We start from the raw sequence: 15,569 nt of genomic DNA on the forward strand, positions 1-15,569 counted from the left end.
CGGATATTCGGAAGCGATCATTAAACGTCCCAACGCCACCAAAAGAACCGCAAATCATCTAGTCAGTATCTCGCTCCCCCTCCGACTGTTGACTGTGCATCTTCGTTCGCATAAGTGCACAGCCTCGAGCGTGACGTGCACATTCAGTACCTGTACTGTTGATTATCTTGATATATATCCTTTCTCGGTCGGCACTCGGTTCGCCAAAACTCTGAACGCTCTCCGTATTCGACTCGAATCGCGAAACATTCGGTTCGCTCGGTCGAAACGCCATTGGCCATCGTTACGACCCCGATTATCGGCGACATATCGTGGGCCACGTACGCACGACCAACCAACCAACCAATCAACCAACCAACCAACCAACCAACAAACCACACCAACCAACCAATCAACCAACCAACCATCATCGACCATCAACAACGACAACAGAGTGCGTAGTCCCAACAGTTACTGTGTGGCAGTGCGAGCCTGTGTCTCCGAGGACCGGTAACTCGGCCTCCTTCCCACTGCCGCACTCCACATCACCTCGATAAATAACCGCAAGACACTGTCAACCAACGTTAAGGGCGTCCGGTAAGACACACTCTTTCTCTGTCGCTCACTGTCTATCGCTTTTTCTCTTTCCCTCTCTCTCTCTCTCTCTCTCTCTCTCTCTCTCTCTCTCTCTCTCTCTCTCTCTCTCTCTCTCTTTCTCTCTTTTTCTTTCTATTACTTTCTGTCTGTCTGTACTGTATACCTTGAGCAGAATCTCGCTTCCAATTTTTGCCTCTTTAGTTTCATTCCCTTCTAACAAACAGCGTCGTTATTTATTTCGCAGCGGAGAAAGAATAGAGGGTAGGTTTATTACTACACAGAATTTCTAAATCTTATTTCTTCAATTCTTAAACTACGTCTTTAAATTTGAAACATATTTTACTTTTCTTTTTGTTACAAAAATATTTTTTATAATTCAAATATTTTAAGAATAGAAAGATTTCTGATAGAAGAATAATTTTACCAAGAACGATATCTTGTTTGAATGTAATATAATTCATTCTTTATTTTATTATGTCTATAATAATACAATGACATGATAGATTTATTCTGTTAATATTATTAATTATTTATTTAATTTTTCCTTTTCTTATTCTTTCTTGCTCTGCTCTATTTTTCCGCAATTCTTACTAATCGATTACGTGGATAAGGTACTTGATAAAAAAAAAAAATTAAGAAGAGGTGCATCAATGTATTTTTTATTAAGAATACCGTTCTGACGGCTTTCGGGTTTCGCTTTCTCATTTTTAAATTTTTTTTTATTTGGCTCATCTTTTTGCGCGCACGTGCCATTAATATGTTTCCTTCTCCTTTCTACTGCTCGCAATACACGCCACATTCTATTATTCCAAGACGCACGCAATGTCATTTATCATATAAGACAAGAAAAAGATACGTGCTGGTAAACTCCACCCATGGAATACTTTTTCTCCTTTTCACACATATCCTTAGTAATCCTATCACGGTATAATTTTTTATGACGCGATTAATTATGCTTTTGTTAGTTTTGCAACTTCTCAGATGTGTCATTAATTTTCTGCTTGCGTTAATTCCTGCTTACGTTAATCTCATTCCACTTTTTGTTCTCATTTATTAGTCTATTTAATCTTTCTAAACACTAAGAGTTAGCGTATAACTCCTCGCCATTTTCTAATTAACTCATTTATCTTTTTCTTTCTCTTTTCTTAAGATTATATCTTCCGTGAATTTAAGATAACCATTTAATTTAAATGTAATATACGCGACGTTTACATGAAAATTTTAATCAAAGTTATTATTCGCGTTTATCAAATATTACTGGTTTTCGAGTAACAAATCCAGTTTAATTAACAACCGTTATAATTGTATCAAAATCCCAATATTTTCATTAAAACATATGCATATTGAATCGGAATGCTTTTAACTACTTTTAACATTGTGGAAATTGTGCAATGTTTCGAGTTATCTGTAGACAGGTGAGTAATGAAGAAAGTACCTTATCAACGTTACGCTCTCTTCACGACTTCTTTTTACTTCTCTCTTCCGAACCGTTTTATGCAGTTAAAGCAAAAATAATAATAATGCTTCGGAATATACGTTTAGACGCACTATTAGCATTCGTAGATTATGAGCGCTAGCCAATTGCTGCTACCACTGTTGTTATCTACAGTCGTGATCTTAGGTAAGAAAAGCCGAATGTTGTTGTATTATCGCATGTCTTTTGAATATTGCATTAACGCAATAAACACCTAACAAGTAACACTTTATTGATACATTTATTTGACTTATCTGATAAACTATCTTTAGATAGAAACTAACTTTATGATATCAGTATACTGCTTTTACGTTCTATTGTCTAGCGACAATTGCTCTTCATCTCTCTTTGCTTGTAATTTGTATTCTTAATTATATATATTTATTGACTTTCCACTGCACAACACTTTCAAATATTTTTTAGTAATATTTGAAGTAGATATTAACAATATTTTTATATAACAAATAGAAAATGTGATTACACGCCACATTCTTCAAAAAATATTATCGAAGGAAATAAACTTCTGGCTCGAAACAATCTCGCTCAAATATAGTCAAGAAAAGAAAAGGAAAATGCAATGTGATGGATGGAAATCGCCGAGAACTACTTTGATTAAATATTTTCACCAATAAAATGTTTTGCGCTACCAATAATAATATAATGATATTTTTTTATAGTAAGAACCTGAAAAAAAATTGAAATTTTAATTTAAAACATAAATGAATGAACTTAATAAATAACGCTTGTAATTTTAGTAAAGAATGCACCAAAATTAGAGTACTTTTGTATTCTATGATGAAGAAGTGTAAATATACGAATAGTAAGAACTTTAGGCGGGATATGTTAACAGAACAAGAACGAACTTCTAAGCTCTCCGAGCTTCTAATTATCTTATTACAGTTATCGAGACCAAACTTTCCTCTTCGTAGAGTTGAAACTCCCTGCTATCGCTGGTACTTTGGAACCGAAGTTTGTATCTTACTTCTATGTAGAGAGAACGCGTTTGAAACTTATTACATACATCTATCTAATTCACAGGCAGTTTCGGTCGTTGAATTTCACGGCAACTTGGCCGGCAGCTCTATTGACGTCGATTGAATCGACATATTCGCCGTCCGTTCGTTTGTAGTCGAATTGACATTATAGATAATTTAAAAATATTAAATATTATTAAAAAAATATAATAAAAATATAATATAGTACACTATTTATTATATGAAAGACTATTGTAAATGATACACACGTGGAAATGTAATTTTTTTCTATTTTTTTATCGTATACTTCGTAATAATAAATATATTTTAACTAACAATGCGATTTAAAATGTATTTAGAACTTTTATCACTGCTTATATTAGATACCGCTTAAATAAGACGGCCAATGATAAAAAATACTAAAAGCAAATTTTTAAAAATGTTTTAAGGAAGATGAAAATCACGATACATACAATAAAAAAATTTAGATTATTAGAATCACACTGAAATTCATACGATCGAAGACGCTTTGCAGCTGTCGTATTGTCTAGTAGGAAGCTTCTCTGAGAAATCTGTCGCAAAATTGAGTTTGAAACGACAAGCCGTAGAATTGATTCTTCTGATTGGCAGGTGTAAACTATTTTTCTTCGCAATAACTCAATTGCAATTTGTGTGGACGTGCACTCAGAAAATAGTCTTACAGAACAAACAGAAATGAATAAATCATATTTTGAACAATAAATTCCTATTTGTTCTTGCAACGACACACAGATTGCAGCCCAGTCGATGATCAATAATGTGAAAAGATCTTTTTCAATTCGTAGGGCGGGGTGAGCGCAAAGACAGCGTAATGGAGATTCCTGAGAGATTTTACGATCGTAACAGCGAATCCGACGAAGACGAGAAATGGAGGTATGCGATCTATCTTTCGTGACAAGTTAAAATGAATCAATCACTCTATTCCATTTACATTTTCAGCGTGTTTATTATCGATTCATCAATTATACTTTGTATTATCGCATTATTGATATTTCAAATGAAGCATATTTAACGATAGAAGAGTACACGGAAACTTCGAATTACTTCACATTGATATTCATTAAGTTAAACATGATTGAATTTATATGACGTGACTTTCATTATTACAGTCAGTCGGCGAGAGATGAAAATGGCGTTGACCTAAAATTGGGTCGCGGACAGGTGCTGCCGAAGGGATACAAAATAATGAGTGGTAATCATCCGTTCCAATCCTATGTGATCTTAAGATCGAATTATTTATTTTTATAACTTTTCTTTATCTTATTAAAAGCGATACAAACTCGCGAAAAATCCTATCCAACATATACTCGATTGCAATAATTTTACATTTTTTAATTAGCAACTTACAGGCTCCTAAAACCAGATTTTAATTCATTAAGCTTCGAATGTTTATTGATTTTTATTTTATCAGAAATTTGTAGTATGATCTTTGCTTGAATTGCACGCTTTTGCGTCTATTTTATTGCATTTGCGAACATTACAGGTGCGCAGAACGGCGAAGTGCAACTGGGCTTTTATATATGCAAGGGAACTCTCGAGGTTGAAGTTATCTGTGCAAGGGATATCTGTCTCGAGGAAAAGGAGGAGCCAGGTAATTTTGAGGAGTATATCTTCTCTCTTTTATACTGTTAATTATCTCACACGAATTACTCGCTCCTGTTAATAGTTACCATAAAACTCTCCTAATATATGTATGAGATCTTTTAACACGAACGTTAATTCCTGGACCGTTACTTTTACAGCGCGTGTCTTGATTATTCATGCATTACTTTAGCGTATAGAAACAAATTTCCGAGCGAGCGTTCAACCGGTTAATTACGATGACCTACATTCGCTAACTTGTCATTAGCGTATATTATACGCGAACCAGCGGCAAAACTAACCGATGCAACATTATTTATAAACATCTCCAGAGGATTATAAGAGATTAATTCAGTTTTAATAATTTCACTAATTAAAAAATTTCATAAAATCTACCACAATAATAATGCGTGTTTTTCTCTATTTTTCAAAGTTTTCCGATTATTTCAAAGCTATTTTTATGTCTAAGTTATAAAACAATTAAAAGTCTTTTAACTCAAGAAAAAGAAATGAAAAATTCACAGGCAGAAGAAAAAAAAAGCACAATATTTCGCTTGTAGATACGTCAAATATTGTATCAGATTTTAAGAGTGTTTTCTCAAGTGTAGATTGACGGCGAGATTTTTATCTTCACCCGCAGATACTTACGTGAAGACGTACTTGCGAGAACGAGATGGCGAGAAGTGGCTGCAGAAGCGCAAGACTCGCGTAGTACGGCACTCAAAGAATCCACAGTATCGGCAAACGTTGAAGTATGGTCGCTGCGACGTCCTGCAGGGCAAGCACCTGCTGGTGATGTTGTGGGAGAAAAAGCAAGGCTTCGAGAGCAATCAGGGTCTCGGCGGAGCGGAAGTGGACCTCAATCTGCTGACGCCGAAAGAGTTTATTTTCGACTGGTATCCGCTCTTCCCGATCCACACCCTCGGCACGCAAAATGCAGACTCGCCATGATGGTTAAGGGAAAAATGGGCCCTCGAGGCCGGCGAGCTCGACCTCAGACTGAGCCTTTTGCTCAAAGACGAGGGCGAGTCCGTCGTCAAGATTATCTCTTGATGGAAATCGTGGTTGATTGTGTGGCGGTGTTGGCTAGCTCGGATCCAGCGCAATCTCGATTTTTGCGAGATAATGGCGTTTCTTATTATTACAAGTCTCTGAGTGTGGCGACTAGAGGCGCACGTTGCTCCAAAAGGCAAAGTTTGCGTCCACAAAGTCCCAGTCTTTCCGTGTTGATGCGATTTTCCGATCATAATTTCTGATGTCTTAAATTTGTAATAATATGCGCGTTCAAAAATACTTTGATTTAATACTGTGTTTTTCTGTCTTATTTACTCAAATTTTATTTTCTCTTTATTTCTATTGATGGAAAAAATAAAGCGGAGAAAATATAGAACGGATGAAGATTTGTTATTAACTTGTGTCGAGTCGATTAATGGATATTTATTATGATTTATCATCAATTCGCAAATACTACAAACAAACAGATAATAGATGACATGTTTATTAATTAAATATTTGATTATTCGTTAACTTTTGCAAATATAAACGATGGAAGAAAATATATTTATAGAGTTTAATAACATCGAAATTAATATACATATATAAAAAAAGAAAATTATATATATACATATATATATAGAAAGAAGATTTTATTTTTATTTATATAAATATAAATGTTGAGAAAGTGTTATAGAGTATATAAAAAAATTATTTATGGAAGATATAAAAAAATTATTTATTGCAATGTATAAGAAACAATGAATGATAATACGGTCAGTCATTAACACGGATCGATCACACGTTATGCGACAAATTTAATAAAAAGAAATCGATAATCAGCGTAGCATATAACCAAAAGACAATCAAATACAGATGGTTTTACTTATAACTGTTCAAGAAGACAATCAATTTTAAAAATGATAAAAAGATAACCCTCCCATTAAACGTGCGCTTATGGAGCGACGTAGCATCAACATCGCCACGTTTTGACTCGGCAGAAAGAAAGAATAACAAAAGAACGCATTGGTAAATCCCTAAAAACCGAGTTCCTTCGATTAGCGCCTTTCGAGATCCGCGAATGCTTTATCGGTATTCGCGGTGATTTTAGCAATAAAGGTGTACCTGTGCAAGTCTGTTCACATGAACAATAAGGAAAAAGAATAAAGAAGAGAAAGAAAGATTATTTTTTTGGCAAGTAACTACAAAAACGTGAAGGCAGTCATATATTCTGATGAGATAACAAGGGTCCATTTTTCCCAAAACGAGAATAATATATCGATGAAAACTGTAAAGCGAAACTCGATCGATATCTGCCGCCGCCGGTGGTTTCATCTGGTTGACCCAGTCAGTGATTCGATCGAATTTCGCAAAATTGAAATATCAATACTTAAGAATCAACGGCGACAGCCTGTTTGATTCTTTTACGTCAACGAGATGTTTCTTTCGCGACGTTTCCTATCTTTGCTCGAAATAAAAACTCCAATTAGAATACGGAACTAATATAAATAAACTATTATAAGTTTGTAATAATTTTTAATAGTTTATTAAAATTATTTGAATGTATTAGCTTGTTTGCTAAATTTTAAAGTAAAAAAACAATAAGAAAAGATGCTGGAAATATGAAAAATTAGAACTGATTGCGCGTAAGAACGCTACATACATCTTGAATGATCAATAAGATAAATTGAAATATGTATATTCCGCGTTCCAGAAAAAATTACGGCGATGAGATAGGAAACATCGAAATCGAACGGATGTCTCGACAGACGTAACTTGCTTTAACTATTTGATGGTAGACAATCGTTTTAAAGCTCGCTGGCCGAGCCAACGACAAAAAAAGAGTAATTAGCTTGGGGTGGTGGCGAGAGGAGCGGATGGGGAGTTCTGGGGGGGGGGGGCATAGCTTCGCGGCCAACTTGAATAATAACCAACTAAACTCGATGTTTAGAAGTCGCACAATTTTTGTAGCTCGTAGACTGATAGCGGAACGGACAGGCAGATTTCTTCGACGTTTCTCAGATCTAATAATATCTACGTCCTGTTTCGCGCAGCCTCTTGAGGATCTTGCCACGACAATTCACGAAGCAACCCCGAGGAATTTGACTGCGAATTCGAGGAAATTGACAAGCAAAAAAAAATACAATACGGCAAAAATATGAGCTTAATCCGTTGCTTCGGGACGATCTAGGATGATCCTCGAGACGCGTCAATGTGAATGTGTTTAAGTCCTGCAATGTCCCGCGCCGGGGTTAGGGACAGAACGGATTGTTTAGAATCATTGCGCTTACCCCGCCCGAAAAAAATTAGCGATAGGTGATAAACGTGATAATATCGTACAGAATTAATTAATGATCCGGCAGCACCCTTACGATGATCCACGAAATCACATCTCTGTAAACGATTATGTAAAGATCGCAGATTTATTATTACAGCGAATGTGGTGCGTGCGCGGACGAAGAGATACGCGGCGTTACTCAAGTGATGTGATGTAATCTGTATAACTTGTAAAATTTATCGGCGTCGATATATCGACTCGGGACGTGTACACATGCACATCTATATAAAAAATTACACTATATATTACTACAATCTGCGGGAAAATTGTAATCAAAATGTACATGTGTTTAAACAATATGTAAGGATAAATACGATGTCACTGTCCCATATCATTAAAAAAAAAAAAAAAAATTTGATGTTAACGATGTAGATGTTTAAGGAATGTCAATGAAAGTTTAATCCAAGATTTATTTTCGCAAGGCAGTGTTGAAATGAAATTTATAATGACGATGTACGTGTGTAGTTCTGACTCACAGTTACATTGCTGATACATATGTATGTACGTTTCAATTTTTCTCTACCCTTTTGTGAATATTGAAGCTGTAAAATACCAAAAATTTCTGGTTTTTCTCACGAAAATTTAACGTTTTTTTTTTTTTTTTGAATCTTAGATGGTGATTCAAATGAGTATTTCGACTAGAATTTCTTTGTGATTTACAAGGAACGATTATTTTTATTACGATCAAAAAGACAGTGCAGAGCAGAATCGCGAGTGCCCAAGCATCCAAAGAAAGTAATTTTTTAATTAAAACACAGAACGGGAAAGTATATCGGCCTGTGAAAAAAAGAAGCATTTTTAATTACAGTTGTATTGTTTCTCTCCATATAATCGCTTCGTCGGTTTTTCGCCTTGAATGTCAGCGATACGTCTTGCTGCGAAGATCGTAAATGAGACGGTTGTGCCTTTGCATGAGGGAGTCAGATATAAAAAGCATGGAAAGAAAACAATACTTTTATGAAGGAAGTTTATAATCAGTCTAGAAACATATCCGATGTCATTGATTTCAATTCACGAGCATTGGATAGTTTAAATTAGACTTTTGACGCAAAACGACGTATGTGCATTAACACGTATGACTTCGTGGTTTTTTTTTGTTGTACAATATTCGTGTCGTTGTATTGTTCTGTAACATAACTATTGATCTTTTAATGTACGGTTTGTAACGATTATTTCAATAATCCAATTGATTTTTTTCACGAAAGAATATGTTATGCGAATAATATTTAAGGTAAAAAAACAAGGAAATAAGTTTTGAATCTTTGTAAACGAATCTTCGTAAACACAGAACAAACGCAAGCGCAAACGAATCAAGCGAAAGAGATATTTGTGGCGTACATAAAAAGAATCGACGAAACTTTCGACGAAAATCACGAATTAATTCGGGGAAACATATTTTTGTCGGAAGTTTCTCGTAAAAGATTATGGCATGGACAATCTTCTCGTACGAATGCAATCGTGTACACTCTAGACTTCTCCCTTGTAAGTAGCTGAGCGCGTTCTAGACACGTTTTCTACTAGCCTTTGAAGTGACCTAATGACTATTATTACTACGATCACTCTAGTTATCGTTATCTACTGCGATTACTGCTATCGCTGCTGCTAATTCTCTTCTGGCTATACTAAATAATAAAATACTTGCAAGATTGACACGAGAATCTACTTTCGTCAAAGAGTAGTTTTCGATCATATATATGCATAATCAATGATTTATTATAAATCATTACGGATAACGCATTAACCTTTTGTTCTCTAAATTATTATTATATATATAATTGATTGGATTCCTTGCGTTTATTTTAAAAAGCTTTATTCTGCGTAATCTTTGTACAACCAGCACATTATACTGAAACATCTTCACAATGAAAAATTTATTTGTTTATATTATACGTATAAGATTTATACGTATAAGATTCTGAGAGCAAAGGATTAAACTGTCCGCAATTGTACACTATAGTTTTTTCATTTTTTCCGCTTGTCTTGAAAATCTTGTAATAGTCTTCGATCAAATTCGAGCTTGCTTTACAGTAAAATGTCTAGGCACATGTCATTCGTTAGAGATAAAGAACAACTACGACTTTTCTACGACAAAAGTAAAGCTTTAACGTAGAGCATAACTCAAGTCTGTTTCACTATTATCTATTTACGACAAATATTTAATACACAAAACGCCATACCACACACACACACACACACACACACACACACACACACACACACACACACACACACACACAAATAGATAGCAACAAGCAGACATTGTATCAATCTTGACAATCGAAATTATTGATTCAAAGTTACGCTACGAATCTCTAGAAAATATGATATACATCTTACTTATTATAATTACTTATTGTAATTCTCGTACTATTGCGGGCCGTGTGTAATATATCCTTAAAGTCGAGCACACATCGCGAATTATTGCGTAATTGTACATTCGATACATTCGATAAATTATTACGATCAGTCGCAGATAGAAACATTCCTAGAAAAATTATCGACATATGAATTATTACAAAAGGAAGTAATGTCTCTTCTTCTCGATATAAAATGCATATTAGAGCGACTGGCTGCCTCGTCGAGAACATTTATTAGAATTACAGACAATGGCCTCTTCTCTACATATCTGTGTTGTACTCGTTCTAACTGTAATTCTAACTGTAAGTGTCAAGGACAATCTCACGGAATTGCGCGCGTGTCTTCACGTGGATCAAACAGTAGCAGCATTTTTCCAACTGCCTAGCAGAAAACGAGCTTTCGATGTTGCAGATGCAAATCGATCGTCCGTGATTTATTTCAAACTCTTAAGTAACGCTGTGTTGTGGATGCTGAAATCTAAGAAAATTGAAAAATTCTTAAATTGAACGTACGGTACGACTAAATACGCTTTACTTGACGCGACGAAACACAGTACGAGAAAACGAAGAAAATAACTACTTGTAGCTCCTTTCGTTTCTCGTTGGTGACTTTCAGTTACGATTGTAGATCTTATGATTTCCGATCACCGGCTCGATCATACTTTACCGCATTTCGTGAGAAGGGAGTATCTCATAGGAATTTAGACGGTCGACAATGACGATTGATTGCGATCTCCGGTTCTTAATAGCGACTGCTCAAATACGGCCTAAAACATACGAACTTGAATCGCGAGAGGACGCTCACCCATAAATGCTTGATCCTCGTAGATGCGCGATTAATTGTTACATACGTATGCCTAAGTACTAATCGTTAAATTAATGATTTGTAAAATGTGTAATTAAAATGAAAATGAGTGCGAGTGGCTTCGAGAAGAGAAGGGAAAGGCGAAAAACGGAATCGTACGTGAAAGGGCTTAAACGAGTTACAATAATCATTCGGGACCCAAAGAATTTCGGCCGCAGAACACCACTAGGAACTGATAGTTAAATGTGTCTATAGCGATAATCGTGTTGCAAAAATTACATTAAATCTGACTCACACAAATTAGTTGAAACGTTTTAACATCGTTAAAATGGCCTCTTCGACCAAGAGCAAACTCTTGGTCTTGATTCTTGATTTTGTTTCTACGTTCTACGGTATCTTTCGTTCCGTACAAAATAACTCGAGATTCCACGTACTAAAGCAATCGAACTGTCCTTTCTAATATTCTCCGAGTTTCGTCTTTCTGATATATCGCTGTCGTTAGTGATCGTAGATACGTAGAATTTATGAAGTTAGGCATGCTAAGAAATTCTGCCATTTTCTCATCAGCCATAGGAATGGCAGTTTCGCTGGTGTAAGCTGATTTCATTCAGTCGAGACACAATATGAGCTGTCACATTTAGAAATTTATATGGAGTTTTATTTATAGAATTTTTTTCGCGCGAAACAAACAGTGAATACATACTTCTCTTGTGGAGATTGTGATATTTACTCAGATTTAAAATGAAAGTTACAGAAATTTAACATTTTATTTTGATCGATTTTTGATAAGCTCTTATACATATATAAGTCATATATATTTTAAGTAACATAATTTTAGTTACTCTTTTATCAATCCTTTGTTACTTTAGAGTGAATTATGTCTGAATAATTTCAAACATTTATAATTTCAAACAGCATTTATCTTTTCTAATAAAGTTTCGTGATTTTTCTTAGTTACATCTAAATATTTAAAATCCATATAATGGATAAATCTAATGTATCTAATGTATTATGTGAAGAGCACTGGAGAGTATTGCCGCAAAAAAAATACTATGGCCTTGTGAAGTCTTGTAGAGAAAGGGCGAGCATATCGGTAATTCTTCTTGCTTTGTGTCAGTAAGAGTTATAAAAAATATTAGAGAGTTATTAAAAATTAAAATTCTTACAATATGTGAAAGCGTTCGTGTGATCAATACACCACGCTTATACACATTTTTACGAGAGAAATGGTTGCAAGAGAGAAAAAGGCGCAACAACGCGGGAAAGACACCCTTAATGTAGCTAAAAGACACGTAGATACAATATGTCATCATATACCAAATTCAATGTGATGTACCCTGCATGTTGAATGTTGATCGTCGCGCATGTGGATTAGAATTACAGCGTGTAGTTAAATTATGGGTTAATCAAAAGAGTGCGAATAATTATCGGTTAAGCGAACTGCGAATTCTACTTTTAATTGATTCTGGGGCGATTAATAATTGCATAACAATTTTGACCGATGTATTAACTAACTAAACATCGATTTGTCACTATTGAGGAAGTTCCTGAGTCGATATTATGTAATGGATTATACAATAAAATGTTCTGTGAGAATATGTATTCATATAAGAATGTTATTATCAGTATAAAAAAAAAGAAAGAAAAAATATGGAGATAATCAATTGTTATTCGCAAACAACTGAAGAAGTTATAATTTATTAATATTCAGACACTTTTGTTTATAAATATGTGTAAAAAATATCGTAAAAATTAGGTGATTCTGTTATTTGCAAAATTTATTTTACATATAATTTTATATTTAAAACAATTTTTAAATTATGGAGTTATCTTTGTTTTTGCATTCAAAACTCTTTATATTAACATTATTAGAAATGTATAATATATTTATATATATAAAAAATTGTGCGTGTAAAACTCTTGTGTGCGTAAATATTATAATTGATCAAATAATTATATTAAGATTGTTAAAATAAAGTCCTGAATATTTAAGTTTTTATCTTATCTGATTTTTCGCAAATATTTGAAGAAAATTTATTTTGATTTAATTTTTTTAGTCAAATTCTCAATAATAAAACATATTTGAGAGCAATTTTCGATATGTGTGAAAATTCTCTTTATCAGTTTATAAATTTTTAATACAAAATAAAAAAAATAAATATAAAAATCGTCTCAGAAATTTCTTACAATCGATGAATCAAAGCTTTGCCCAATTATTAGTTAACATAAATAAAATTTAACTAATTAGTTATTGTCAATATGCGAGTTGGATCTCTTTCTCTCTCTTTCTCTCTATGTTCGCGTTATTAAAAAAGTCACGTATGTATCTTATATAACTTCTGTGACTTTTTCTACAAGAGAAAATTGTCAAATGTGAAATTTTCTATTCTAGAAATAGCGTACGACTGAGATCACATAAACTCAATCGTGATTGAAGAAAATTTCGAAGTTTATGTCCATCTCGCGATGGTGTTCACTCTTTTGCGATTTCTCATCACATATACTTTTTATTTTGTTTGAAAATAAGTGTATATTGTATTTAGGATACTCGATGTAATGGTGGAATGCAGAGCATAGTTGCGCATAGTACCACTAATTATTTCTAATTATGGTGAATCCATGGCAAAGAGAATATGACAGGAATAATAAAGAAGAGAGAATCTGTATGATTAAATAATAATATAATAATTAGGATAGACAGTTTTATTTATTTCTTCCGTGGGGAGAAAGTCGTATTTTTCTATGAATCGGAAAAACATTGGTTGTAGCAATATAACAATCCACGCGTATTTTTGACAAGAAAATACGACAAGGATCACTATATGTCTCACAAGATAATTTGATAATTTTGAGTAGTCAATAATTATAAATAATTCTTAATAGCGTAGTAGGCCTTGAATTTCAGAATTAATTTGTGAAAACTGAAAATTTGTTGAAGTGTTTGGTCATGTTAATAATATGCAAGAAAAACGACATATAAGAGACAAAGAATGTGAGAATGATGGAGTAGAGTTTATTTTATATGAAACATTTATAACATAAAAGAAAGAAGAAACAAAAGAAGAAGAAAAATTTCGATGGCCGGTTTTCTATTTAGTTCTTCTTCAAATTTTGACAACGATTGATCACAAATTCTATAAACTTAGTTTTGTCTCTTTATAAACTTTAACTATGTCTTGTTATAATTGTCTCCTATTCGATAATATATCCAAATTTAATAAATGCTTCATACTCATTATATGAACATTACGAATACCTATAATGTATTTGTTTAATAAATTATATTAATGACAGTTGCATATGCAGCAATACAGAATTAGAGTTTTGCTACAAGCAAAGAGATGAAATACATTTTATGCAAAAAGTTTAAGGCAATGAGTTCCTCTGTATTCTTCGCGATAAGACGTTAAATATGTGCGTATCAATCGCGCTCTTGACGTTTTTATCTCTTCCTTCTTTCTTCACTTAAAACTCAAATAAATATCTACTCCACTGTGAATGAAAAAAATGTAGGTAGAAAGAGCAAAAGTCTTTCAATATCGACAAAAGGTTTGAAGAATGATAGATTTCTTTTTAATACAATCAGCGTGCGCGGCATGCAAATTTCTCGAATTCTTCGCCCAACTATTTCTCGAAGAAATTTAGATTCATGTAAATCTTTTTAATTTTACGTTGGTCTTTCTCCCCGCCACACAAACAAATAAACACACACACACATACATAGAAGAAAAATACTACATAAAACAAACATTAAATAAATGAAGATGTGAAAAAGATGAAATCGAATCGCTGCTCGTTCCTATAATTATCAGTGACTTGTTTCATTCTCATGTAAAGCACCGAAAATAATAAATGATATTTTTTGTCGACGTAACTACTTATTTTTATTATTCCAAATCACACTTTGAAGTATAGAGAAAAAACCAGGTGAGGATTTCGGCCAAATGGTTGGCTATATAAGTTTCGATATTAACAGTATGCCGATGTTGATCAGAAAACTTTTCAAAACACATATGTATCACAAATATAAATAAAAAATAAAAAACAAATATATTATATAAACATTTTACGTTTATTTTATCTGAGTCTAACACATGTATATGTGTGTGTATATACAGTATATACATATATGTGTGTCGTGATAAGAGCATGTGCGGTGTGCATAAACATCTGCAGCATGAAAAACCGAGAAGATTGGATTTTATCGCATGTTGCTACGTCAATTTTTCGCTGAGTGATCCCAGCAAACACCAAGTTACAGTTATATAATTGTTAGTTGTAATTTCCCACTCAATAATATAATTGTTATATAACACGTGTATTATATAACAGTTATATTGTTGAGTGGGAAATTACAACTAACAATTATATAACTGTAACTTGGTGTTTGCTGGGATAGCGTTTTGAAAATCCAGCAAATACATCACTATAA

General features: G+C 33.6%; 1 protein-coding gene across 9 annotated transcripts in view; it reads left to right on the forward strand.

The window, feature by feature from the left end:
• Positions 1 to 15,011, forward strand: part of Fife (regulating synaptic membrane exocytosis protein fife) — a 158,744-nt gene extending 143,733 nt beyond the window's left edge. For 2 of the 9 annotated variants that reach the window (XM_067356282.1, XM_067356283.1), the window contains exons 20-23: positions 3,849 to 3,936; positions 4,173 to 4,255; positions 4,547 to 4,654; positions 5,285 to 15,011. In XM_067356282.1, coding sequence (XP_067212383.1) covers positions 3,849 to 3,936; positions 4,173 to 4,255; positions 4,547 to 4,654; positions 5,285 to 5,595 — 590 coding nt within the window. In that variant the 3' untranslated portion in view covers positions 5,596 to 15,011. The other 7 variants (XR_010890512.1, XR_010890513.1, XR_010890514.1 and 4 more) reach the window with 7 other exon arrangements.
• Positions 15,012 to 15,569: the final 558 nt, after the last annotated feature.

This window comes from Linepithema humile, chromosome 5 (assembly GCF_040581485.1).
Source record: "Linepithema humile isolate Giens D197 chromosome 5, Lhum_UNIL_v1.0, whole genome shotgun sequence".
Classification (NCBI taxonomy): domain Eukaryota; kingdom Metazoa; phylum Arthropoda; class Insecta; order Hymenoptera; family Formicidae; genus Linepithema; species Linepithema humile.